The 11,182-nt window shown below is 29.9% G+C and overlaps 4 protein-coding genes across 4 annotated transcripts; 2 read left to right on the top strand and 2 right to left on the bottom strand.

Annotated features, from left to right (window-relative positions):
• Positions 1 to 3,875: 3,875 nt before the first annotated feature.
• On the top strand, positions 3,876 to 4,383 carry TVAGG3_0723240 (uncharacterized protein; the record flags this gene model as incomplete). Its single annotated transcript, XM_001308295.1, has 1 exon — positions 3,876 to 4,310. The coding sequence occupies one exon, from the start codon at positions 3,876 to 3,878 to the stop codon at positions 4,308 to 4,310; it is 435 nt and encodes a 144-aa protein (XP_001308296.1).
• A 393-nt stretch (positions 4,384 to 4,776) lies between these two features.
• On the top strand, positions 4,777 to 7,295 carry TVAGG3_0723250 (uncharacterized protein; the record flags this gene model as incomplete). Its single annotated transcript, XM_001308297.1, has 1 exon — positions 6,139 to 7,251. The coding sequence occupies one exon, from the start codon at positions 6,139 to 6,141 to the stop codon at positions 7,249 to 7,251; it is 1,113 nt and encodes a 370-aa protein (XP_001308298.1).
• A 1,398-nt stretch (positions 7,296 to 8,693) lies between these two features.
• TVAGG3_0723260 (protein kinase protein) lies at positions 8,694 to 9,782 on the bottom strand (the record flags this gene model as incomplete). The annotated part of the gene is made up of 1 exon (XM_001308298.1): positions 8,694 to 9,782. One exon carries the CDS (start codon positions 9,780 to 9,782, stop codon positions 8,694 to 8,696), a length of 1,089 nt encoding a protein of 362 aa, XP_001308299.1.
• Positions 9,783 to 10,397: 615 nt separating this feature from the next.
• Positions 10,398 to 10,949, bottom strand: TVAGG3_0723270 (uncharacterized protein; the record flags this gene model as incomplete). The annotated part of the gene is made up of 1 exon (XM_001308299.1): positions 10,398 to 10,949. The coding sequence occupies one exon, from the start codon at positions 10,947 to 10,949 to the stop codon at positions 10,398 to 10,400; it is 552 nt and encodes a 183-aa protein (XP_001308300.1).
• Between the last annotated feature and the right edge of the window lie 233 nt (positions 10,950 to 11,182).

The following is an 11,182-nucleotide window of genomic DNA, read 5'->3' on the forward strand; positions in this document are numbered from 1 at the left end:
TACTATCTAATTTTTATGGTTTTTTAAACTATAATAGTTGATTTTTGACCATCAAAGGGGAATGTTATCATAATATCATGATGTTTATCATTAAAACTTATGCATTTCAAATTTATTCCGATTTGTTTTATGTAACAAACAATAAAATTTGATCCATTTCCTTAAGTTGCCTGTTCTTTTGCTTAATGCGATGAATTATTTATTGATTTACATTCACTAATAAGGCAATGAACAATATTCATTTTTTGAATCTGTTTTTCGCTTAGAATAAATAATGGCATATGCTAACTCTTTTGGGTAAAAATTTATAAAGGCTTTAGAAAATTGAATTGCTATTCTTTGAGTTTGAGATAAAATAACTGAATATCTTTAATATATATTGTGTTCATATTAGTGATCAAGTTTCAGGGGATCATCATTTTACAACAGAAAATTTTCTTGATCGATGTGTCACTTTTACTGCGTGTAATACAACAATAGCGTATATATTGAGATCAACAAGATTAAAAAACATTCTCTGAAATCGGATTAAAATCTTGTCAGATTTTGAGAAGTGGTTTTCAGTTTTAATGTTAACCAAAAGCTCTATAGAACGCGTTCCACTTCAACCAGCTCTGCTGTTAGGGGCAGTCAACTATTTATGAATGAAAAATTCACAGGCTCGAAGCTAACAACAAATTTCAGTCGAGAAAGTCTTCCAGTTTTACTTTCTTCAGAAGAACAAGATAATGTTCTTAAAATCAAACCACTGTTTAGAGCTCTTCTTGAAAGTATCTCTGTTTTTATTTCCCATAATTGTTCGACACCCCAAATTAGAAGTTCAAATGGAGAAAGGCTTAACAAATGTTGATCGGTATTTTGTTCCATTTTACAACAACTTAACAAAAATGCGGATCTGCAATATGCTTTTCAAAATTGCCACTCAACAAAAATTTGACGCTAGTTATTAAGAATTCAGCACTGCCATTCATGAAACACTGGACTAAATTCACCGACTCAATCAAAGATATTGAGCTAAATGGTATTAAAATTACATTGAAAAATAAACTTATAATTATATAATTTTTTTATTATAAGCATTTAATTAATTTAGAAGTTTGTGGGATTACATACATATGACAAATAAATTTTTATTACTTTGTTTTCTGTTAATTAATTCAAATTCCAAATATTTATTTTTTTGGTTTTCTTCAGCAGAATGAATTTAATTAACCATAGTGTGTATAATTTGTTTTTATTTATATCTATTTATAAAATTAAATTAAATTGAAATCCAAAACCTGATATATGCTAAGATATTAATATGAATGTAATCAAAGACCTTAACATATGAAATATTTTATATTATAAAGGTTGTACAAATTTAATTTCTTGTTTCATGAGGTAATATGATTTGTTGACATGTTATTAAATTAATTACCTCATGAAACAGCTTCTTCGATTGCAAGAATAATGAAATTTCTATTTGCACCTTTGGTTTTGAGCATTTCATATGTTGCCTTGATTGAATTTTTTAAATGACAATTATCCAATGTTTCATTGAAAGAAATTTGAAAATGAGGTACTCCTCTCTCAATAGACATTATTTTTCCTTCATTCATTAATGTAGTTTCATTCAAATAATTATTATTGCTAATATTAGTGGAGGTTACCAAAATTGAACCTTTTTGATAGCAAAAGAATAAATATGCTGCTTTATTATTTATTATTATGCTTTTGGTAACAGTTACTGGACCATCAACAGCTAAAATAACAGCATTTTCATATGTGCTAAATGAAGCATTATTGGAAATAATGTTACAATATGTGTTTAGTTTAGGTCCACTTCTCCAATAATCAATGATTGTTTCAGAAGCCGAATTATTGAAAAAATTGCAATATTTTACAGATGCATTATTGGTATAACCGAAAGAATATAATGCATATTCAGAATTCATATGACCATTTGTTAAATTCAGATTATCAAACACATTGTCACCCAAAAAATTCCGTATTTGATCTGATCGACCTTGAGCTTTTAAGATTGATGTTTGAACGATATAAGTTTTATCTGAGGCTTGTTTAGGTTGAGAAAATGAATGCGCCGCAAATTGATTGCAACTTATGTTCATGCTGCAAACTTTTGATTGAATACAGGATCCTGTATCATACGAATATAAAGAAGAACCCATACCATCATATTGAGTAATAGAATCGAAAATTGTCCCAATAACAAATAATTGAAATAATGGGTTATATTTTAATACAATAATTCTGTTTTTATGGTCTGTAAATCTCGTAGATGTTATCAAATAATGATGCTTGTTTGTAGTATTTCGTACTATATTGTCGCTTGAGTACAATTCTACATCATTATTGAAGAAGTCTGGCCACAAGTACTGTGCCATCTTTTGTTTTAAAAATTGTGTTTTCAATGAAAAATTTAAAATATTAAAAATATACTCCGAATTTTTTCTGAGCTGCGCTCAGAAAAATGTTCAATTATTGAATTAAAAGAGTTTTCAATGAAAAATCTAAATATTAAAAATATACTCTGAATTTTTTCTGAGCTGTGCTCAGAAAAATGTTCAGTTTATTGGAATACCAATCACTTCAAATTGTTTTGGAATTTACAAATTCATTAAAAAATGGGACCCAAAAAAATTTGAATTGATGGTATTCAATTATAATAAAATTTACTATTAATGATTTAAAATATAAAAATACTCTTATACTTTTTTTGTTACTTGTTCTCAAAAATTGTATGGTTCTTTTCAGTACTTTAGTTAAATAAAGGCATAGCACAGAAAAATAATTGGAAACAATCATATGCATTTATACCGAATTATGCGTAACTCTTATTCTTCATAATTTGTTCGTTTTTTATTGAATAGAAAAATCGAAGAATGCTTTTTTGTGCTGAAACAATTACAAAATATAATAGTACCAAATGCATCCTCTATTGTATTCACTTTTGACAAAAGAGGAATCAAGTTTTGTAGAAATTTTTAGCAATTTTACAATTCTAAGAAATTAATTTCAACATTTGTTGTTATTCTGAGATTAATATGTTCTTGTTTCATGAATTTCTAGTCTGCATATATATATTTCGACTTTACTAAGCAATGTTGAGTAAAGGCAACAAGCTGAAAATAGCAGATTGAAATTTAACCAACTCTTATCAATAATTAAAAGATTTTATATATAAATTTGAATTGTGTTCGTAATACTTGCGAATACTACTGAATATACTTCCAATATATTAAATTTTTGAAAAAAAAATAAATGAAATAATGTAATATATTTGTATTTTATTATTAAGTTATATGTTATTTAGGATCTCGTTTGGAGAAATAACGGCTGGGAATATGACTGAAGTTTGCATTTGAATACGAACTGAATTTTAGAGTTGGAGAAGATTTTTCTCAATACAGGATCATCAATGTCATATGATTTAATCTATTTAACCAAATGTATTTGGAAATTTGTCACATAATAAAAGTGGCACTTTTATCTTCCATTTGGAAAATAACATTCCGTTTGTTGGAAAAATGTGAAATCGGGCTAGATAAAGCATCTTGGATTATATTTTTGATTCCCGTGTTGATCAGACGTTTTAATAATTCAAAAAATTGAATGGATAACATCCGATCCTTAATTACCTGATATATTTAAATATTTATACAAGTATGGTTAATATATCAAAAAAATTTATGACATTATAAAATTGAATGAGATAATTTTTCAAATATAAATGCATTGTTATTAATTGTATATCACATATTTCAAGTTTAGAACCTATCGGCTTGATTGGCTGAAATTGAAAGCGTGTCGAACCCGTTTTGAATGAAATTCAGAAATTGAGAAGGTATATCAAATTTCATTCATTTTCTAAAATGATGATGATGCCAATTCAGCCAGAAATTGATACAGTTAGTATCAAGAAGCCAGTTAAATTCCTTACACACTATACAAGTGATGATATCTCAAAGAGAATTAATGAAGCAGGTGTCCATGTAAACATTGTTCAATACGTTCTTTTTGGTGTACTTGGAAATGCATTCAAGAATACCGAATTACTTGATCTCGCTGTTAAGGTTTCTCAAAAGCTCGGCATTTATATTGATAGAATGGCAAAAAGAAACAAAACAGCCTTATTATGCTGGTTTGCTGAGAATTGGATGGCAATTTATCCATACTTATGCTCACAAAATATGATCCACTCTCAGAAACATATCGGTAATAATATTATTATTGGCGATCTGAAGCAAAATGTTGTTAAGAAAGAAATTGATCCAACCAATGTTTTACAGCTTCTCAACCACCATTAATATTGATATTTTTACTATAAATTGTTTGTTTGAATAAATTTTTTACTATCTAATTTTTTATGGTTTTTTAAACTATAATTAGTTGATTTTGTACCATCAAAGGGGAATGTTATCATAATATCATGATGTTTATCATTAATAACTTATGCATTTCAAATTTATTCCGATTTGTTTTATGTAACAACAATAAAATTTGATCCATTTCCTTAAGATTGCCTGTTCTTTTGCTTAATGCGATGAATTATTTATTGATTTACATTCACTAATAAGGCAATGAACAATATTCATTTTTGGAATCTGTTTTTCGCTTTAGAATAAATAATGGCATAGTGCTAACTCTTTTGGGTAAAAATTTATAAAGGCTTTAGAAAATTGAATTGCTATTCTTTGAGTTTGAGATAAAATAACTGAATATCTTTAATATATATATTGTGTTCATATTAGTGGATCAAGTTTCAGGGGATCATCATTTTACAACAGAAAATTTTCTTGATCGATGTGTCACTTTTACTGCGTGTAATACAACAATAGCGTATTATATTGAGATCAACAAGATTAAAAAACATTCTCTGAAATCGGATTAAAATCTTGTCAGAATTTTTGAGAAGTGGTTTTCAGTTTTAATGTTAACCAAAAAGCTCTATAGAACGCGTTCCACTTCAACCAGCTCTGCTGTTAGGGGCAGTCAACTATTTATGAATGAAAAATTCACAGGCTCGAAGCTAACAACAAATTTCAGTCGAGAAAGTCTTCCAGTTTTACTTTCTTCAGAAGAACAAGATAATGTTCTTAAAATCAAACCACTGTTTAGAGCTCTTCTTGAAAGTATCTCTGTTTTTATTTCCCATAATTGTTCGACACCCCAAATTAGAAGTCAAATGGAGAAAGGCTTAACAAATGTTGATCGGTATTTTGTTCCATTTTACAACCAACTTAACAAAAATGGCGGATCTGCAATATGCTTTTCAAAATTGCCAGCTCAAACAAATTTGACGCTAGTTATTAAGAATTCAGCACTGCCATTCATGAAACACTGGACTAAATTCACCGACTCAATCAAAGATATTGAGCTAAATGGTATAAAATACATTCAAGATTCAATTGACAAAAATTTCAACTCAATTTTAAGCAATTTGGACAATATAAAAATACGAATCATATAATGCAGGAATTCATGACCCGGTAATGAAGTATATCAAGAAATTTCAGCAACAAATTTGGATGTTTCAGTCATTAATCGGCAAATTCTTTTTGATGAATAGAAATCAAAGAAACAGAGCTCAAGAAAAGATTGTCCAAGACATGAAAACGTTTTCCAGAGAAATTTCTACGGCATATCAACTGAATTTGAAAAATATGTCAAAGGACAAGAAAACGAGAAGCTAAAGAACAGTTCTTACAATGCTGTTTGTGATATCATATCCGAAATAAGAGCAGTTATTCTATATGATGAAGATCTTTCAAAGATTGAGCAAAACTTGGTTCCATTGAATCCTATTTTCCAAACAATTGCAGAGAATCTCAATATTGCTAAGACAGAAGAAGAAATCATGAAAATAGAAGAAGAAAAATCAAAAGAAATTCAAAATGAAAAAAGTAACGAAAAACTAAAAAGTGACAAAGTGGAAGTTTACTTTGACAAAGAATTAAACATCAGAGAATTGATAAACAGAGGATATGATAGCCTTCAAACGTCCGAAGTTGACTTCAGATCGTAAAAGAATTTTTTGACGCTTTGAATTTCGGAGTTGACAAAATAATTGACGATAGAACGAGGTTATCAAATTTACTCGCAGACAGAGATCAAACTATATCGAGTTATTCTGCAATGAAATCTGTTTTGGCCGAGGAAACTCAAAAAGTGTCAAATTTGAGAGGAATTTTGGCCAATCTACAAGTTAAGAATAAGGAATTAGAAAGCGAGCTCGAGAAAGAAAAAGAGAAAGGAAATGTTACGGGTTTACGACAAACGGCCAAAAATGTATTGAAATATTTAAGGTTAAAGAAACAAGAAAACCAAATTGGCACATCCGAAAACTCAAAAAAAGCAGAGGAAGAAGAGAAGTTTTTGAAGTATATTGGACAGACTAATGCAGCATCTGACAATTACTTGATAGAAACTATCGATAATCTATTAAATGACCCTTCTTGTACTGAATGCAGAAAATGCCAAGATTATGAGAGCCAATTTGTCAAGCTTTCGAGGATTTTAGGTACTTCTACAGTTATTGAAGAGGCACAGACCTTAGTCAACCGCTTGCATCAATCAGAAAAGACAGAAGGAAAGCTACAACAAGAAATTCAAGAATTGAAAAAAGAAAATTCTGAATTTTCAATGACGATCACAAAAATTTTACAACTATTCAATATTTCACAGTCTCTTTCTTCATTTACAAATCAGTCCGGAAACAATTATAGTAGTAATAATAGTGTTTCTGATGCAATATGTGGTGTTGTTGGTAAAGAAGTTGCGAAATTAACAGAAACAATCAGACATATTGAAGATGAAAGAAAAAGAGACAAAGTTTTAGTTTCAAAGCGATTGATTGACTACTTTGGTGTTAGAATTGATGATAATTTGCTCGCACAAATCGATGAAGTCAAATTGAAATTTAATCAAAACGAAAAAAGAATGTCAGAGCTCAGTAATTTCTGCGAAGACATAGAAAGAAGACCTTGTTTATTACTTGGTGTTGAAAAACCTAATAGAGCCATATTTGACAGCATCAGGTTTTTGTTTTCTTCTCTTGAAACGAGACAAAATCCATTGCAATCAACTGTTGACATTTTGCAACAAGAAATTTCTACTTCAGAGACAAATTTTGTTGATTGCGAAAGAAGTGCTGCAAGAATACTGAGAGAAAAATTACAAGATGTGTCTAACACTCCTTTGTCTGAAAGAATTTTCAGATTATCAAAGCAACTTCGCGCAATTGAATAAATCTATTTTGTTTATATTTGTTTTTTCAATCAATGCAAATTTTTATATATTTACTTTGTATTTGAAACAATTGTTTTTTATATTGATTTGTTCACACGAAAAATAGCAATATAAAGTTTATTGTTCCTAGGTAAAAAATACCAAAAAACTTGTGTCAGAAAAGTGAGAAAATAGGAGAAAATTTTCTGAATTGAAATATTTATGGGCAAGCTCTGTCTTCAATATCTTTTCCTGATTCTTTGATTGAAATCAAAACCTCGGGTATTGATTTATGTGGGCTTAAAATCGATAATTTAGAACTACCATCTTCTCTAAAAATTATAGGAGGTAATGCGTTCTCTTCAAATCAAATAAAAAAAGTGTCAATCGGTGAGAATATTGAATATATTGGAGATGGCGCATTCGGAGATAATCCAACATTAGAAAGTATCGATGTTTCTAGTAATAACACATACTACAGTAGCCTTGAAGGAATCTTATATAATAAAGCCTTGACTGAACTTTGCTTTTTACCCCCTTTAAATTCAAATAAAACTCTTGTAAATAGCGTTGAAATTTTACGGTATCGATCTTTAAATATGAAATTTAATTTTTTTGTTTTTCCACCAAGTGTTAAAAATATAGCATCTGGTGCTTTCTTTCGATTTGATGTAACTAATCTTTATATCACAGGAAATATTAATCGAATTGATGCTAATGATTGGTTTGGTCCAAAAGTTAAAAATTTGTTTTATTTCGGTAATCAATTTGTTAGGGGAGATTTCGCAATAAAAGCGGTTGAAAGAGTTTTTGTTTTCAATTATAACTATAGTACTTTTGCAGGAAAGTCTGTTATTAAAGCTGACAACAAATATCAAATAATGATACCTAATTCATGCCCAGTTATGAAGAATCTCCATAGTAATATTATGAGTATATCACCTTTCATTATTATCATTCTTGAGTAAAAAATGATTCTCTATTTGTTTGTACTATTTTAAATCAGAAATGTTACTAAATCATAACGTTTATTGTCTGATGCCTCATGAGGTGGCGTTTTTCCATTCTTGTCTATTTTATTATGAAATTCTCCTATATCTGCATGATGTCTAATATAATGATATCCAACATTTTGCTTAACAATCTATTTTATTTATCATTATTGAATGATGTGAAGAGGCTCCTTTTCATGATATATGAAATAAAGTCAGAAAGTTGTAAATATACCTTTAATGTTGTTAATAAAAATAATCTAGTATCTAGCTTTGGAGTTCGAAAAATTCTGAATTGAATATGCTTTAAGATTTTTTGATTTGTTGCAAACTTGAGGAATCCTAAAATCTCATCCAAATTAACAACTTTTGTACCTAATATTCAATAAAACTCTCATTCATAAAAATATTAAAATGCATCACATAATCTTAAACAATATATATTATAATTCAATTAACAAAACATAAATTTTATACTAATAAACAACAACAACATTTGTCTTCAGCTTCACAGGCTGTTGTATAAACAGCATCTGCTTTGCTGCTTTTAACAGCAATTAAAGGTGTAGGATCAATTTGATTGTACTGAGTTTGAGGTTCTGGATCAATTTTTTCAACTTCATGAACTGATGCTTCTGAAGATAATGAACTCCTTGGAAGAGACTCATTCTCGGTCGGAACAACCTTTAATATGTTATGATTCCAATCAAATGGATCCATCATATTAATATTATTGGCTCTCATGACTTCTTCAAGGAGTTTGTATATGTAGTTATAATCAGGAGTATCTTCGTAGTTCAATGTAGTAATATGACGCCAGATTAGTTGAAATTGAGGTGCAATTTCAGTTCCAAGTTCCATCAAATTGGTTGAAAGCTTTTTCTCTAGTATATCTGCTCTATTTTTTATGTTTCTCCATGGAAGTGGCTCAACAATTAAGTCAATACACATATAATACCAAGAAATCAAGTCATCACGCGGAGAAAGTTCTTGGTGTAAATGGGCATGTGGAGAAGCGAATATTGTAGTCCCTCGAAAGCCTGGATTTTGTCTTGGAGGTAACTGTTTTTTCGTCCATTTGTCAATAAAAACTCTGGATAGTCCAAAGTCAATAATTGCAATTGGATTCGATATTGATGTTCTAAGAAGTACATTAGAAGGTTTGACATCGCGATGAATAATTCCGGCGTGATGAAGTTGTTCTAGTCCTTGCATAACAATGTACATAGTGCGTATTCCAGTCGATAGAGATAGTTTATGTTCCGGAAGATTCTTTATAACATATGATAAGGATGGTCCGCACAATTCCATCACTAAAAACGTGTTATTTTGGGTTTTTCCGAATGTTATATACTTGGGAAAGAATGTAAATTTGCTTATTTTCCTCATGATGTATGCTTCTGTCTCTAAGACTTTTCTTTCTGAAGTTAAAGATTCAATTTTAATTGCGACAAATGTTCCATCTTCTGTGTTTCTGGCTGCATATATATCACCATATGAACCTTTTCCTAATAATGGTCCAATTTGATAAGGGCGAATGATCGCCCCAGTCAATGTCATTCTAAATAAACTTTTTTTGTGTTTTTTTGAAAACACAAAAAATTCTGATAATGTTGATAACAAAATCAGAACGATCTGGTTATTAGTATTAATGATTTTAACGAGAAGTTCATTTATCCAGAATCGTCAAATGAATTTTGAACTTCTCAATGCATGAACGGTTAAATTGATGAGTGTGGAGCGAGAAACTGACTGAATATGATGAGAGTATTAAGCTTGCTTTTTGTTGGGTATTGGTTGTTTGATTGATTCTCTGAAATCCGATTGATTGTTGGATTATTTTAGTCGAAATTGCTATCTTTCATGAATCATACAACAACTATTATTTAAATCTTATTAGATCTTAAAAATGCTTGATCGAAATTTCATTGACCATAATGAACAGAGGTTAGAATAAATCTGGCTAGATATATATCATGAGTGCATTGGCAAGTATCTTACGATTTATGGCGTTGTAAAAAAAGAGAGACCAAACCTGGAATGAGGTATGTAGAAAGCCAAAATCTGGAAGATAGTAAGAAAACAAGACAGTAGTTAAAACGATAATAGAAATTTACAAACAAAATCAAATAAAAGTAGGTCAAATTCAAAATTTGAAAAATCATTGGGAGATAACTACTCACACTTTTCCTCTTGAACATTCTTCTGGTTTCTGTAAATTGGGCAACGAATGTATGGCTTTCCGCTGGAAGTCCATAGCATTGGAAGAGATGTTTGAGAGACAGAGGTCGCGGCTTCAGCGATGTAGCTCTTTTGTACTGGAGTATGAATTTCGGATGAGGAAAAATCTGACTGGTGCTTGAAATAGGTCGAATAAACATTTCGAGCTCTCTTGAAGAGTTCCAAATGAGAAAACTGTATATCTGACATTCTGATGGCCTCTCGGCAAACGGATTCTTCTAAGGCTGTATTGTTTGGGTAGTTTATCTTTGGAGCGATATTGCGCTTGATTACGAACACGGTATCACCATCAGTTATTCCCAGCGCCCCAAGTGATATGTCTATGTGTAGTGCTAGCCTGTTTTTGATGAAATGGTATTCTGTGGAATTTGATTTGAGGAAATTATAATCAGAAAACACTTCTCTGAGTGATTGGCTTCGTTTCCCGGATACTGTTTGCTTTCTACCGTCCGAGCAAAGGATGTTGAACGTGATAAAAGAATCCATGATAAACCTAAACTTGACAAAATTTTGAATTCATTTGAGCTCTTCAAAATAAAAATTTCCCTTTCAATTCATACTTTTTAGAATATAATGATGGTCAGACATGGTTCGTTGTAATTATTAAAAAATTTTTAAAATTTACCGTTTTTTTATTTGTAAAAACCGTAATCGTTTTTTAAACTATAGATCTAAATGAAAGATAGTATTTTACCAGATTTTTCATTAAAGTTCGTTAT

The sequence above is a fragment of the Trichomonas vaginalis genome, chromosome III (assembly GCF_026262505.1).
Source record: "Trichomonas vaginalis G3 chromosome III, whole genome shotgun sequence".
NCBI classification, from domain to species: Eukaryota; Parabasalia; order Trichomonadida; family Trichomonadidae; genus Trichomonas; species Trichomonas vaginalis.